This window comes from Dicentrarchus labrax, unplaced genomic scaffold (genome assembly GCF_905237075.1).
Source record: "Dicentrarchus labrax unplaced genomic scaffold, dlabrax2021, whole genome shotgun sequence".
NCBI classification, from domain to species: domain Eukaryota; kingdom Metazoa; phylum Chordata; class Actinopteri; family Moronidae; genus Dicentrarchus; species Dicentrarchus labrax.
Window position 1 is genome coordinate 17,013,276 of NW_026136714.1, and position 17,598 is coordinate 17,030,873.

At 36.2% G+C, this 17,598-nt stretch overlaps 1 protein-coding gene across 1 annotated transcript; it reads left to right on the forward strand.

Moving 5' to 3' along the window:
* The first annotated feature begins 4,290 nt into the window (after window positions 1–4,290).
* On the forward strand, window positions 4,291–14,895 carry ptgs1 (prostaglandin-endoperoxide synthase 1). Its single transcript, XM_051423209.1, has 11 exons — window positions 4,291–4,409; window positions 4,498–4,578; window positions 6,733–6,849; window positions 7,435–7,575; window positions 8,006–8,149; window positions 8,226–8,407; window positions 8,509–8,592; window positions 9,157–9,403; window positions 10,961–11,247; window positions 12,767–12,914; window positions 13,662–14,895. The coding sequence occupies exons 1-11, from the start codon at window positions 4,403–4,405 to the stop codon at window positions 14,009–14,011; spliced, it is 1,788 nt and encodes a 595-aa protein (XP_051279169.1). The 5' UTR covers window positions 4,291–4,402; the 3' UTR covers window positions 14,012–14,895.
* The last annotated feature ends 2,703 nt before the right edge of the window (window positions 14,896–17,598 follow it).

Here is a 17,598-nt window from a genome sequence, read left to right on the forward strand (position 1 = left end):
TTCAGTGCTTTCACCAATCGTATTCATCACCAGAGCCGGACCGAGGCTCATTTAGAGCAGGAGCACGGCTTAACTAAACATCTTCTCCATAAAATAAATGCTTCCAGGTTACTCCCAGTCCAGGTTCCACTCAGAGGAGCATCTGATCTCAATTACCAGGAATGCTATAGGAAGCAGCAAGCCTCGGCCTGCAGCCTGCGCCAACGGCACCATGGCAACCAGCAGCACGTCTACGAGCCCCTGCGCAGATAGGAGTCCTTTTCAGGCACTTGTAAGGCGGGAAATGATGATTTGATAATTAGTTCCTGATGCCTCTCATTCTTTTTCAAATCAATCATGTCTAGGAAACAGAATGTAATTCAAATACAGTTTGCTGTTTGAAGCTGAAGAGGTTGGTCGGTTGGTATACTGAACGTCCACTGAGGAGTGATATATGGATGCCCACAGTCAAACAAACTGCAAGACTAAACACCAGAACAACGCAGAGCACTGAAAAAAAGAGAAAAAAATTACCAAGAACTGATAGTTAGGAGCACGTTATTGATGCAATTTCCAAGATAGATGGGTTTTAGAAGTGAATTGTCCTTGTACTTTAAACACAGTTCCCAAACATTTAAGCAGTGGGAGGGGTATAAATTAATTTTACTCCTGCTTCTAAGATCACGTTAGAAAACGGAGCAGAAAAACTAACAAAGAGAACAAAGAAACAGCAATAGCAAAATCTTATCATCATCATCTTAGTTCTATCATTGAGTTACTGTAGAATTTAAATACATTTTAAATAATATAATATAATAATAAATAATAATAATATTCAGGATTATTTGTGTAAAAACATTAATACAATACAAAGAGAAGGCAAGTTCTTATCGGATGTCTAACATTTTTATTTTATTTATTTTTTCAGTGACATTGATAATCATCACTGTATATCACTGGATCATCTGTTTGTTCTAAAACCTCAGGGGCTGCACACAAACACAACCTCTAACACCAGCAGACTGTGACAAGTGACAAGAAGCTGAGCCTCAAACAGTTTTGCTCTGAAGTGGTTTGTGACAACCACAACACATACTGTACTCCTTGAAGATGAAAATAAACTGTATTACTTCTGTTGTGTTTTGGCAAGATGAATCAGCTGACAACGTTAAAGACGGGAGACTTCTTTTTAAATTAGAGGTACAAACTGTAACTCGAATTACACTCACACTGGCACCAAATCATTCAAACAACAAAGTGAAATAGCTTTCTACATTTGTTGGAAAAACATATTCACTAACATAAACCGCATCTTCAGAGAGAGCTGAGGTCTGCGAAGTTTACAAGAATTAGCTGAACATGTTTTGGTCAAGATTGAACTTATCTCCATGTGGACATTGAAGACAAGCTAGTCCTAAAATTGCTACAGTATGCAGGAAATTACGCAGTTACTTCAACACTCAAACATCTCAGGTTTGGCACAGATGATGTCTCAGTGGGAAGGTATCAAAGATCAGAACCAGGAAACTTAACTGCACTATTATATTCCCAAAAAACGCAAATCATAGGAACATCGTATTATTTCTGTGAGGGACTGCAGGGTGCTTCCCGGCTTCAATAGAAATAATCTGAAAAGAGAATTTGTTAGTTAACGGTTTGTGTTTTGATCCCTGGAACAGCAGGATTGATCTGCTTGAGTGAAAGACAAGTGTTCGCTCCTCCCTTAATATCCCCCTAAAACCTTCAAAGAGCTGCAGAAAACATTCAGAATTCATTTTGTTTAGATTGAACATATGGCAGTCTGCTACAGAGGGACCTGTGTACTGTATTGGTACAAATTTGAGGTATTTGTATCTGAGTATTTTAATTTCATGTCACTTTCTTCTACAACAGCATTTCAGAGGGAAATATTACTTTTTATTTCACTACAGTTATTTGACAGATTTAGTTACTTTACAAATTAAGGCCATGTTTTTTTTACACAATAAGCTACTCTACACTATAGATAAACAGCTGAAACAATTAGCTGATTAATGAATTGGCTGATTGACAGAAAGTTCGTTATTTTTATCATTTTTATATCAAAAACCTTTAAGTGTTCAGCCTTTTCCAGCAAATCTGAAGATTTGAAGAATTATTTTAATTTATTTTAAATAATGTTGATGTTTGGCCCATTGGTTGGACTAAACAAGCATTGGTAAGATGTGACTCTGGGTAATAAAAGAAATGGTTTATTAATAATTAAGAATTAGAAATGTCAATTTACAGATTTTAATAGTTTATATAAAATAATCAGCAGATTAATCAATAATGAAGAGTATATTTACAGTGTTATTAGTTTAAGTAAAGGATTAGGGGACACTGCTGGTATTGTCATCTCATAGGACAGCCACTTTAACATTCAATATTCTGACAATATTGCCATTTCTAACATTATACTTAAAAAATAAGCTAACTGCAGTTTATATACATTTTTACATTATAATTTCGTATAATCATTGTTGTTCGCAGACAAACAACAAATTATGGCCTAAAAATGTGCTGTCTTCTTATCAGCCCTCTGCATGCATTTGCTGGGACTTGACCTTCATCCATTATTTTACACCAAACAAAATGTCCCTCAGACCGGGTAGTTTGAGATCACTGGACTAAAGACCTCTGCAGCGTACCTGTTCATGACAAATAACACTATATCCAGCTCCAGCAGTGGTTATTACAATGAATTACACTGTTAGGTCAACCAATATTAAATCTTTGACATAGTTAAAGTTAGCAAATGCAAAAAGATAGATAGATAGATAAATAGATAGATAGATAGACTTTATTAATCCCCGGAGGGAAATTGGGTTGTCATAGCAGCCAGGTACATTGAAATACAATAAAATACAATAGAATAAAATACAACAATAGAATAAAATACTTAGATAGAAAAGATAAAAAAAGATAAATAGGTAGGTATGGTGCAAAGAGTTGTAGTTGCAAGATGGTGGTAATAGTACTGATGACATGATGGTAGTGTTATTGTTAATAACAGTATATAATAACAATATTAATAATATTTATAATAATATAATAATACTATGTATATATAATATGATGACTGAACAGATATACATGTATACACATAGATATAATACATTAATATTGATATAATGTAAACATGTGTCATATATTCAGCCTGTGCAAAGTGTGCATACATACATACTGTAATATATATACACAATATATATATAATATGTACACATATATATATATACACAAGATATGATATGATATATAGCTATGTATAATAGATACTTGACTATACAAGAATATATACATACAATAAGTAATATCTTATTGTTATATTGTTATATAATAATAATAATAATAATAATAATAATAATAATAATAATAGTTGTCATATATAATAATAATAGTAATAGTAATAATAATATAATATTCGTAATATAATAATAATACATTGTATAAATATGATATATAATATCAACATGGTATATATTAACACATATCACATATGATTTGAAGTATATGTTCCACAGTTAGATTTAGTCCAGTTCTGTAATTGTGGATCTGACAGAGGCAGATGAGTTATAGAGTCTTATTGCAGTGGGGAGGAACGATTTTCTGTATCGTTCCTTAGAGCAGCGGGGTTGAATGAGTCTGTTGCTGAAGCTGCTCTTTAGCTTATCCAATGTTGTGTGGAGGGGGTGGGAGGGATTGTCCATGATTGCCAGCAGTTTTGCCAGCATCCTCTCCTCCACCACCTCCTCCAGGGTGACAAGCTTAGAGCCAACAACAGATTTAGCCTTTTTGATGAAATACTCTATTTTTAAGTTTTATGTCTTCAAAACCAATAACACATCAATCAGTTTTACAGGATGCAACTCCAAAAATATACTGTAGTTAAACGGAGACAGTTCATTGTAGTCTTATTATCTTGCTCACACAGAAATTGTAATGAGGATGTTAATTTGCCAGCAGGTGGAGATAGAGCACTTCACAATTTTTCCTTTAGCATTACTCTGTTTCTGTTTCCTGACACTGTAATAATTTGAATGACACATAAAAACCCATAATCACTTCAAGACAGAATTTTTTACTCTGCGACTACTACTACTTCTTACCTTTACATCAGATGGGTTTAAATATTATTGTGAGGACAATTTACCCACAAGTTCTGGTTAAAAATGCTCAAATCATTTGGTGTCAGATGCAGTTTCTTTGAAATGCATTGAAGACTAAATTGAGGAAGTAGAGGAAACTGTGTTACCGCCCATTCTCTAGATGATGTTATAAAGCCAGTCAGACCATATCCATATCAAAAGGCCTAAGTGTGGTTTTGTGAGATTACTTTCTAGAAACAGAATAACCCCCTAACCAAAATTAGTTCTGTTCTGAGAACGACCCACGTGTAGCAATCATGAAAGGTGAGTTCTAAAATGATTTAATTGAACACCCGGCAACTTAATTTGATGTTTTTACAGCAAGATAATTCATCTGTCATTATTTTTATAGAGTTTAGCATCGTGTCCATTTGGGTGTTAATCAACCTGTTGCTGCTGCAGAGCTCATCATGTGCTGGTGACTCAAGTGTTGGTAAGCAGTTTCTCATTCAATCACGATACATTTGCATAATTGCACGTCTTTATTGTTTAGACTGATCATTTGAGAATTTGGTTTGAGGATGTAGTAATTATAATAATAGTGTATTTCATTTCTTTCTTTTTTATAAAGCTTATAATACAAAACTGAAAATAGCCTAGTTGTGCTGTTTCATCATATTCTGTGACCATCGTGATTAAGTGTGACTGTAGGGGGCGCATTATATCGATGTTACTTAGTACATAAGTGATTGTTACCATTAATGTTGACATTTTTCAGTCAATAAAACAAGTGAAAGAGTACCTGACATAGGATATAGATGAATATTAATAAATATTGCATATTTTTGTTAGATTTTTAGGCACTGTCTGGACTGGAACTGTGACCCTACTGTTTCTGGAACAAAATCGAAATAATGTCAAATACTTCCCCTTTCTTTCCCTCATACAAACCTTTTGTTAAAATTGTGGTCACACTTTATATTGACACCCGAATATGGTGCAACACTGGCATCTCAAATATTTTTCAGCTACAGCACAATTTAGACTAATGCTTTTAACATATGAAACATAATTTAGAATTAAAAGTGCAGGGTTTTACTTCTCTGCTAATAGTTCAAAGCTAATAGTTCCTCATTTAATGTTATTCTATTATTATTCTATAATAAACTGTAGTAACTCTTACTTTGTCTTTGCTTCTGCATCCTCTCAAATCAACATTTAATGAAAAGTTAACATTACCTGTTGGCAGGGGAGTAATGTTATCATCAATAATCGGAATTCATGGTTTGCACTGCATATTCAAGTTAGACACAAAGAAAAGAATAAGTTATTGTCTGTAAAGCAGCAAAATACTGGAAGACAGCTTTACTTAAACAGCAATACAAAACAATAAAAAATACTTTATTATATTATATTACATTATAAATAAAAGTCCACCATTCATAATTTGACTCACAGTAAGTAAAAAGGATTAGAAGCAACATGTTCTTAAAGTACCAAAAATGAAAGTATACTTATTATATATTATTATGTTTTTTATTACATAGGCTATAGTTGTATTTAATCTGACTGTATTGCATTTTATTACATAGAGTTGTTGTAGTCGTATAAATTGGATTTACATGTATTTTTCTGATGACACCCACTATTTCTTTGTAGTATCAGATAAAAGACTGTTTTGTGTCCAGGGGTTTTCCCAGTGCATGCTGGGATATGCTCTATCAATGAGTGGATGTATGGATAAATAGACTTTAGACCACCGGGTAGATGTCTTTGTTGCAGTGCATCTTAAATAGTGTACTGCAAGTCATGCCGTAAGGAAACAGCATGAAAAAGTAGGAGTGTAGAATAGTATGTTTCATCTATGGTGTTGATTGACATAACTTAACTCAGACACAAGTCATTTTGCATATATTCATGTTATTTTTCAATAAGAAACTAAATTGTAATATTTTTAACTTGGATTTAGTCCACCTTGGTCTATAGTTATGCATCTGCATAGAGTTAGACCTACACCAACATCAACACATCAGAATAATTTGAAACAACATGCATGCATTCATGAGCTTGCTCCTTTTAGAAACCCACATGCTTATCTACCCTCTTATTCACAGCTAATAAGAGGAAGAGAAAAAAAAAGCTGCAGTGTCTCATTATCTCATTGAACTTCTGCAAGTATGAAGGGGGGACAGGAAGCTGTATTACAACGGGCAAGATTGTTAATGATGTGGGGAGATGGTTGGCAGCAACAACTTTTTTCTTCTTTTTTTATCTTGTCCACAGTAGTTTCTCTGTTCACACACACATAGTGACATTCGTGCTTTCTAGTACAAACACAGTCTGGTCCATGACTCAGCAAGTCCAGTAAGTCAAGAGTGTTGCTCATAGGCACCTCAGTGGTGGAAAAAGGAGGGTGAAGCAGGGGCCTTCTCAAACCTTTAGGGGAAGATTTACTACAACACACACAAAATTATATGTAAATGAATTTCAGGTTTCAGGTTGTCTGTGTTTGTTTCCCAGGCCTTTTGCAGTATCACTCTGAGTCATTGCCCCAAGCTGTTAATTATCCATTTAGTTTAGTAGGGGCTACATCATTGATCAGTTATTTATTCACACAAAGTAAGGTGATCATTTTCCTCCTTTTCAGTGAATCCCTGTTGTTACTACCCATGTCAGAACTCAGGAGTGTGTGTGAGATTTGGTACAGACCGCTACCAATGTGACTGCACTCGCACTGGCTTCTACGGAGACAACTGCACTATTCGTAAGTACAGCAAAATGTGCCTCTTTAAAATAAATCTGTCTGACACAATTTGGGTCTTTGAAAGAAAAGAAAAAAAATGAACCCCTAAACCTAAACACTGTTCTAACCCTCACCTTGTTCACACTAATGTGCCTCCTATTTTATTTGTATCTGCTCCTTACAGAGTCTGCAATGAGAGCACCAATAGTGCTCAAACTACAAAGTTTTAATCCCTTAATTTAATTGTGGTAATGTAATATTCAAAGAAGAAAACAAAAGGAAGTACTCACTAGCACTGTAGTTTTGCATTAAGAGATTGTCCTCCCAAGAAAAACATCAGCATCGGTCATTTTAGCAACTTCAACATATGTTTATGTTCAAGTAATGAAGCCTTCTAGTGGCAGCAGGTCAAAAGACGCTTCTATGTATTCTAAATTTTTCCATGTTCAACACAAGAATTCATACCACTTTGTAAAAAAAAACTTTTAATGTTTAATAAATGTTTCACACACATTTTACATTCACCAATTCTTTGTACATCAGCTGTAAGAACAACTTTTTGGTAGTCATGTTGTGGAAAATCTCATTCTTGATCTTTGTGTGCAGCGGAGTTCTGGACCAGAGTCCGTCTCATGCTGAAGCCCACCCCCACGGTGGTTCATTTCATCCTCACCCACTTCCAGTGGTTCTGGGACCTCGTCAACAGGTCCTTCCTGCGAGGCACATTCATGAGATTAATTCTGACAGGTAGGTGAAAGGGTCTAAGGTAAAAAACAGTATATATATATATATATATATATATAAAATCAAATTAGCTTGCACCTAATATTTCCCCCCCATTTAATGTAACAATATTGGTTTTAACAGCCTAGATGTACAGTATTTAGAGGCTGAATTATTTGCAAGTTACCTCAGACTGAGAATCGAGTTTAGCATCCTCTACAGTCTGTAGCATTCAAAACCATTGGTGCACATATATGTATATATATACATATACATATAGGTCACAAATATATAGTTTTATTCAAAAAAGGCTAAAAGATTTAATAAAAAGCTGTGCACTATAGTTTTGTTTGTTTTTGCAGAAGTAAATAGTGCATTTGTGGGGGACTATTTTCAGCTGCTTCAGCTTCTATTGTACGTGCACTGAACTACATTTTGTCACCTTCTCCCAAAGTCAGAAGCGAGGTTATTCCAAGCCCTCCGACTTACAATACCAAATATGGATACCTCAACTGGGAGGCCTACTACAACATCTCCTACTACACCCGGCTCCTCCCTCCTGTACCTGAAGACTGCCCTTTGCCCATGGGAACTAAAGGTGAGACCTACAGGACACAACTATACACAGACGACTCTGCTTCTGAATAAATATTGACATGTTTGTTTCTCTTCAGGTAAATCTGTTCTTCCTGATCCCAAACTGTTGGCTGAGAGGTTTTTTAGGAGAAAGAAATTTAGGCCAGACCCCCAGGGAACCAATCTGATGTTTGCCTTCATGGCCCAACACTTCACACATCAGTTTTTCAAGACCAACCATGAAGTTCAAGGGGGCTTCACTAATGCTTTAGGACATGGGGTAAGATACACACAGCAGTTATCTACAACAGATTTAAATCATTAATAAAAAATGAAACCAGGATTTAAGCATTATTGACAAATTTATTTTCTTCTCTGCAGGTCGATGCAAACAATATCTATGGAGACAACCTCATGCGACAGCTTCAACTTCGGCTTCATAAAGATGGAAAGCTGAAATATCAGGTAACAAAGAAAAAGCTCAACATTTTGGGAAATAAACTTATTTAGAGGAGAAGATCGATATCACTCACGTCTGTACTATGAAAATGTAGCAAGAGCTGGCAGCAAGTAAGATTAGTTGAAGGTAACAAAATCTGTTTAGCAGAAGTAGATAAAAATATGAAGTACAAAAATATTGCCACAGCTTTTTCATGTTTTAATATTTTATAAAACACCAAGAGCTGTTTCTTGTATAAATTCCTCAAATAACTTTTAGGCTACTTCCTGTGTTACACTAACTTCTGAGAAGGTTATGGTACATTTTACAGAGAGCAGCGACAGTGGAAAAGTGTTAAAGGGGGACAGCTGGCAGCGGGTTTATCTTGGGTTTGACATGCTTGTGATTAGGGTGTGAGAGGAAACTTCCGCGAACCATATTTATCTAAAAAACCACTATGCTTGAAGATTTTGTTTCATAAATAGGATATGTCTGTTACAAGTTAATTAAATAGTAAATAGTACAGAAAAAGTTTAAATTGCTCAGAGTCAAACTTTAAAATACTGTGGACTGTTTTCTTTTGTTCACAGGTAATAAATGGTGAGATGTACCCTCCAACAATATCTGAGGTCCCTGTGCACATGGTGTATCCTGAAAGTGTCCCTCCAGAGAAGCGTCTGGTTATTGGTCAGGAGATATTTGGCATCCTGCCGGGTCTCACCATGTATGCCACCATATGGCTCAGGGAGCATAACAGACTCTGTGACATCCTGAAAGGAGAACATCCCACCTGGGACGATGAGCAGCTCTTCCAAACTGCCAGACTTATCATTATTGGTAAGGGTCAATTCACAAGTTTGTGTCAGCATTGGGAAATTGTTTTTCAATGCAACAAATATAAAAATAATTCTAAACTTATAAGCCTGATATCTGGTTGAATTTTCAATAACTTTGTTATGGATTGTTTTCTTTTAGGTACAGTACACATAGTAAGTAAATAGATGTAGTAAAGTAAGTAGTAGTAGTAAAGTATCCCCCTTGGATAATTAAAGTATTTCTAATTCTGATTCTAATTCTGATTAGATAACATTTTATTTATATAGCATTTCAAGTCAGATACAGGTTTATTGGAATTTACCTTGGTGTTGTGGTGCATAATGGTCAAAATATCAAAGTTAGAAAAGAAAACAAGTACTGTAAAAGTCAACAGTCATTAATATAAAATAGAAATGTACAATTAGAATAATAATAATAAGATGTATAGGTATACAATAAAGAGCTGTACAGTGTCTGAAAACTTAAGACACTTCACAGCCTGCCTGAGAGGCAGCCACACCAGCAGTCCTCACAGCAAAATCATCACTCTCTGATGCTGGCACAAGAGCTTTTAAGTGCTGCATTCCCAGGCCAGGTGCAACTCATTGAGCAATCAGTGGCATACCTGGGCAGAGCTAGAGAGGACGGACGAGGAAAAGGGACAAACAGTACAGGGAAAGGCACGCAGCTTTAACACCTCCTCCCCTAAAATAATGAATAATGGTTAGTCACACACTCACACAGTACAAAAATATCTAAAGTTTAACACAGTGCTAGTACAGCACACATAGAGCGTTCCACCATACTATTTATTCATTGAAATGAAGTGCACTTAGCACTTAAATGAGGAAACAAGTGTTACTTACCAAAGTTGTTTGTTAAGGACAGCAAACAGTCAATCTACAGCCTGACTACCCCTGAACATCTGCACTAATCCATATTGAACAATGTTGCTGTTGCCCAGTACACAAGACAGCTCTTTATACCTCAATATGAAGCAACTGATTCTCACAATAACTGGAGACAAAAGGGCTATTTTTTTTTGTCTCCAGTTTGTCTTTGTTTTCAGTGCAATCCAATAAAACTCAAATAGTAACTTTATGAGGCGTATAATGGTCAATATTTCAACAAAAAAAAATGGTTGTAGCTTTGAATCAACAAAATAGGTGTTGATTCAAAGCTACAACAATTTTTGAGTGACTCTTTGTGGTGCTGATTGCATGTTTTTGGAAGGTGTTTCTGTCTGGCAACCAACAATCTCAGGACTTTAACTAGTGAATATTTTCATGATTAATTGATTTGATTAGTCTGGTGATTATTTTCTTGGTTAATCAATTAATTGTTGGGTGTATAATAGGGAAAAATTCATCAAATGTCCAAATTTAAATAAATGTACTATTTAAGGCCAAGAAAAAAAAAAAAAAGCAGCTAATTCTCACTTCTGACAACATAGAATCATCACATTTTTGCAATTGTTTTAACAAATGAACAGCTCAAATTTCCATTCAAGTTTCTTTATTTTGATAAAGTTTGGCCCCATGTATGACATCAAATGATGACATTTTTTTTGTCTCCCAGGGGAAATAATCAACATCATAATAGAAGAGTATGTGCAACAGCTGAGTGGCTACCTGCTGAAGCTGACGTTTGATCCCTCCCTGCTCTTCAACGCACGTTTCCAGTACAGCAACCGCATCGCTCTGGAGTTCTGCCACCTCTACCACTGGCACCCACTGATGCCTGACAGCTTCCTCATAGATGGAGATGAAATCCCGTACTCCCAGTTTATTTACAACACCTCCCTCCTCATGCACTATGGGGTGGAGAAACTGGTAGATGCCTTCTCCCGACAGCCTGCAGGACAGGTAGATAACTACCCCCCACTGACTGTGTACAAGAAGCGTATGTTAGGGGTACAAGGGTAGGCAGTCTTGTTACATTTAAAGTACTGTACTGAAGCACAATTTTGAGGTAGATATACTTTTACTTACTTTTAAATTATTTTATTTATTTATTTATTTGCATTATTTTATATTATTTAAATCTACTTTATCACATTTCAGTGCCAAATATTGTACTTTTTACTAATTTATCTGTCAGTTATAGTTATTTTTCAGATTAAGATTTTACATAAAAAACACATTATCATCATATAAAATAAGTTAAGTCATCCTTTAGTAAAACTATTGTTCAACATTTAAACCAGTGATTTCCAACCTTTTTAGCTTGAGGCCCCTTCTTATGTTTCCCCTCTAAACTTCTAAGATAGTTTTATAACTATTTAAAGGTCCAGTGTGTAACATTTACTAGGATATTTACAGAAATGGAATATAATATTCGTAGTTATGTTTTCATTAGTGTATTATCACCTGAAAATGAGAAAAGTTATGTTTTTGTTACCTTTTGAGCCGTTTTTCTACAAATGGGTCACCATCCATGGAGTCCGCCATGTTGCACCACCATGTTTCTACAGTAGCCCAGAATGGACAAACCAAACACTGGCTCTAGATGGGGGCGTTTACATTTTTGGGTATTTCACAACCATCGCAGTTTTGCCTTCACGTTTTTCCTTTCACATTTATGTGAACCATACAGTCTATGGTGAAACATATGATGACCTGTATTTTTATTACAGCAGGTCAATTCATCCTCAGGGGACATCAGGTTATGGTCACAGAAGGTGACTTTTTTTCTTCTTTCCTGCCACATTAATGATCTCATGACCCCTCAGATTTAACTTGTACCCCTAGGTTTGGCACCACTGGACTAAACTGTCTAATGTACTAGTTTTTAAGTCCTTAAAACTAGTTCCATCTCAACCAGCTGCAACAATAATGCTTCTCATGGTGACATTTATCACAGTAAAGACATAAATATACGACAGGAAACGCTGTGAAGGAAGTTGAGCAACTGTCGATTCTTGTCTGAAATGGTTGCATTGGCAAGATAAAATCACTGACATGCAAAACCTTGTTCTTAAATGCCTTTAACCCTCTGGGTACAAATCTTTTAACTTTGCTCTGCCAGTTATCACATATACGACTTTGTTCTCAGGATATATAAACGATCACAGAACAGTGGGGAGATCTCTCATCTCACAGCGATGTTTAGATGTGTGACTCAGCACGTATTTATAACCACTAAACCACCCCATAACCACTTCCTAAAATTCAAGAGATAATACTATAATATCTTTCAGAAGCATCATATGTGCAAAATGTTATTCCTTATAATTAAGATGCACAGTGTTGATCACTGACTGTTGTTTCATGCAAAGCAAAAAGGGGGAGGACAGTTTACAGGTCTCACAGGTGGATTACCACAGAATTATTTTCACGGTTGAGTTAAATAACATTGTGGTTTAACTGTTTGTCTGTGTTGCAGATAGGTGGAGGTCACAACTCTCATGAAGTAGTACTCAAAGTGGCAGAAATGGTCATCAAAGAGTCTCGAGCAACACGTGTGCAGCCCTTTAATGAGTACAGGAAGAAGTTTAGCCTAAAGCCGTACGCTTCTTTTTATGAATTTACTGGTAAGCAAAAAAATGTGTCTTGCTTCTGAAACTTTATGCTTCAATCTTATTACCATCATTTTGTATCTGATATTGGAAGAAATAAATTATATCGTAAGAGGATACTGAGATCACTTTACATTACGTCAAGTAACTTTTTTTTTCTTTTCTTGAAAACTGCTCCCAGAGCTTAAAAAGAAGAAATTACTTAATAGTAATAAACTAAATACATTTTGTAGTATTAAATTAAATAAGTCGCACAGATGACCTAACCAACAAACTTCAAACCACTGAAGGGGGAACTGGCACTAGAGGAGTTTGCAGTCCAATATAGCAACTGACACGCGACTCTGTGCACTTTATCACAGTGGGGTTCAGAAGATAACATCGGTATGCTTACATGCTAACAATGTATGTTAACATGTTGATGTTTAGCAGGCATAATGGTTACCATGATCACCATCTTAGCTTAGCTGGTTAGCATGCCAACATTTGGTAATTAGCTTGAAAAACAAAGTGCAGGAATGTCATTGGTTTTGGTGTTCACAAACCAAAGTAGCAGACGTATTCAACTGATGGCACACGATGAAAAGTCAGGGGATCACCAACGTTATTACAGTTCCTCCTGTGGACACCACAACTATGTTTTTGAAGTGGGTGGTTGTTTCACATGTATGTGACACATACAGTTTATGGTGAAACATGAAATAAATAATAGTATGGGTATGGTTAAGAACCATTTAATTAACAGCTGTTTTCTCTTTCCAGATGACTTAGACATGGCCAGAGATTTAGAGGAACTCTATGGTGACATAGATGCTTTGGAGTTTTACCCCGGTATCCTGTTGGAGAAAACACGTTCTAGCAGCATATTTGGTGAGAGTATGGTTGAGATAGGGGCTCCCTTCTCCCTGAAAGGCCTGCTGGGAAACCCCATCTGCTCCCCTGAGTACTGGAAGCCGAGCACCTTTGGGGGAGAGACTGGCTTCAATATCGTCAAAACGTCTACTCTGAAGAAACTGGTGTGCCTCAACACAAAGTGGTGTCCGTACGTCGACTTCCACGTTCCACGAAATGAGGAAGAAGCAAAACCAAGAGAACCGTCTACTGAACTTTAATGAATATTCACCTTAAGATATGTAATTTCATTACTCACCATCAGTTTATTACTATGCAGCTTGTGGGAGATGAGATACTATAGTTGCCCATGTGATGTAAGTTTCTGTCACAATTCCAATCAGATCGGATTTATTGTTGTATAAAAGGTGATGGAAACTACATGTGCTAATTCAGTGGTTTTAATCCTCCCTGCAGTGAATAAAGTACTGCATATTCAAACCGGTCTACCTCCTGAAAATAGAGCTGACACATCAAGTGGTTACTAGAGATCTGGTAAAATCAATTTACTATTTAGCTTAAAAATTCCTCTGAACCTTGGATATTCATTTTCGTTTTCTTATAGTCTAAATATGTTTTTCTGTCTTTTTACCTCTTATTTTCACAGTGGAGGTATTACATCATGAATCTTTTTGAAGACCAAATAACAAAAACACCTTCTGTAAACATAGCAGTAACATTAAAATTACCTGTTCAGAGAAGAGAGTCAATTCACTGTATGTAAAAATTTTAATAAAAGTAGATATAGCATATATGAAATATAATTGCTGAAGTACAGCCTCACAGAGCAACTAGCATGACTATAGACTCTTGTTACATGATGTGCAGGTTTTGCATTGCATTTAAAATTAGGAAAAAAGTACGGTGGCTAGACATAATGTGTGTGTTTCTCATGCTGACAGGATGCAGAGGGTGGTGTATCACCTCGTGATAGTGTGAGAAAAATGCTCACATACTACTGTGGTTTTTGTTAATGTGCAAAAGAAAAGATACTTGTGTGTCAAGTGTGAATTTAATGCTTACCATTTTAGAATTGTCAGTAATGTGCACTGGGTACATGCTGTCCTGTAAAGTATGTAGCCATTCAATGAAACCATTTGTGTAACTCTGGTGTTGTGAATTCATTATGGCTCATGTGAGTATTGTCCTACTGTCTTTTTGTGTCTATACTGACATCTAGTTTAAATATATTTTTTGTGAAGTTACCACGAATTTATACTGGTTTAGATGAATTTTTACTGTATGGTCAACTATTAATTTCATGTGTAACTGAAACACCAATGTCTTTTAAGTTTGGTTGTACTGACCCATGCTGTGGGTTACATTTTAAAGATTGTTGAAGGTCTGCCAGTGTGGTGGGTAGGAAAATTTCAGCTGCTAGTTGGAAACTAGGCCCCTTTCACAGAAGACATTTTGACATGTTACGGTATAAAAGCACAGGTGTAAATCATAAAATTAATAATTGTTGAATTAAATTTTGCTGCTTCAGTTTCAGGTTTCTGGTATTTTGCCACTGTCATACTGTCATGGCTTATTTGAATAAAACAGAGCCATCATTAATGTTATTAGTAACACCTGTGCTTTTCCTACTCTGACAAGTCCCAATTTCCGCTGTGAAAAAGCCCTATTAATGTTCAAACGGAGACATTTGACTTTTGAGAGAGTACTACATAAATGATATACTATAAAGAATCAATATGCAGCAGCTGAACTGCCGCTGGAAGAATTGAGACCTGATTGTCCACCTGATGCTGCATCATGATAGCAGTCTTCATCTTCCATTGTCACAGAACAAGGCCAGAAAATTACACTTTTAATTCTGTCTGGCAGAAATATAACAGTATCTCCTGAAACTCAAGTATGAACTGTGTTGAGTCTGAAAACAACAGTGCACTGGCAAGAAATGTTGGACTTTGGGGACCATCACGGCTCCAGCCTCCACGTAAGTGTTTACATTTCTCATTCATCATATTTTCCCACTACTCTCTTCTCATCCAAGACCCCCTGTCATTCCTCATGCAACCATACCACCAGCCTTACCTTTCCTTATCCGGATTTTCCTCAACACCATCAAACCAGAACCGTAATAGGGGCTTCCTTGGCACAAAACCAGGGAGTAGAACTTTAAGCAATAACCTTAACCAAACCAAAAAAATCTTCAGTCAGTGAAATACATTAATAACAACTGCTGTGAAACACTTCAGGGATGCTTTGTACCACATTTGTCTACAGGCTCCCTTGTAGATTAATGTGAGTGACGTAGGCTACCTATTCTATATATAAAAACTGTCATTAAATTTCAAACAAAACTCTTTTAACACAGTCTTTGTCCATAGCAGAGGCCTGGACAAGAGTTCTCATGCTGAACCAACCCCAGCATCATTCACTTCTTCCTCACCCACTTCAACTGGTTCTGGGACCTTGTCAACAACTCTTTCCTGCGAGACACATTGATGAAAGTGGTGCTTACAAGTAGGCAATCATTTGCCATTTTACATTGTTGGGAAGAAGGGAAATTGGAGAGAAATGAGCTTCAAAAAGGACGTAAAGATAGAAATATATTAAAGGTTTGGGTCATATTAATTGCTTGTTACTTAAGACATGGCATGGTGGTAATATTGGTGTTAAATTTTTTTTTATCATTTAAAATGCAGCTGATTTAAAAGTTTGTCACCTGTTTAAACATGATGACCACAGTCAAAGATAATTATCATTCAGTTAGAACCAGCATTATTCACCAGCTTCCTCATAGATGGAAATGAAACCCTGTACTCCCAGTTTATTTACAACACCTCAAGCCATACACCTCTTTTTATGAATTCACTGGTAAACTGGAGTTATATTGTAATGATCTGTTGCTTATATAGAGCAAGTTTGTGTTTTTGCTGACATTGTTTAAGTTGTAACTTTATGTTATTTCACTATAGGTGAAATTAGACAGGAAAGTAATCTTGTGTTGTTTCTCTTTTCTAAATCAGATGACAAGAAAATGGCCAGAGGTTTAGAGGAACTCTATGGTGATATAGTTTTACCCTGGCCTTTTACTAGAAAAGGCACGTCCTAATGGCATATTTGGTGAGAGTATGGTTGAGATGGGGGCTCCATTCTCCCTGAAAGGCCTGCTGGGAAACCCCATCTGGTCCCCTGAGTACTGGAAGCCGACCACCTTTGGGGGAGAGACTGGCTTCAGTATCGTCAAAACAGCTACACTGAAGAAACTGGTGTGCCTCAACACAAAGTGGCGTCCATATGTGGACTTTCATGTTCCACAAAATGAGGAAGAAGCAAAACGAAGAGAACCGTCTACTGAACTTTAAATGACTAATTAGCCTAATGAGCTCTGATTTTATTGTTTTCTAAGAGCTTATCACCTTTCTATGCTTTCTGTATTTTCAAAAGTGTCATAAATGATTGTTGTAGTTCTGTAATTCTGTTGTTATTCTGTATTTAAAGGTCCAGTGTGTGGATTTGTTACATCTAGCAGTGTAATTGCAGATCGTAGCTCCCTTGCTTCACTCTACCATTCCAAGCACGAAGGAGAAACTACAGTGGCTGCGGAACATGTGAAAGACGCAAATGCCCCTGGTTATTTATTATTTTGTGTTGATTCTGGCAGCCAAAGATGGTAATGTTTCCACTACCTTGTTTCGTCTGATTTGTGGAAATCTGATGTAATCTGACCTGGTGGCATACATTAAGAATAACTATACAGAAATAGCTTCTTGCTGATGGTCTTGTTTGTTTTTGTAGGTTATATAGACGTATCAGTATTGAACCAGTTGTAAACTCCTGCTTCAAAAGAAACATC

Coding starts and splice junctions, on each gene's coding strand:
- ptgs1 (XM_051423209.1), top strand. Junction 8,150..8,225: donor TTTGCCCATGGGAACTAAAG/GTGAGACCTACA, acceptor GTTTCTCTTCAG/GTAAATCTGTTCTTCCTGAT. Junction 8,408..8,508: donor CTAATGCTTTAGGACATGGG/GTAAGATACACA, acceptor TCTTCTCTGCAG/GTCGATGCAAACAATATCTA.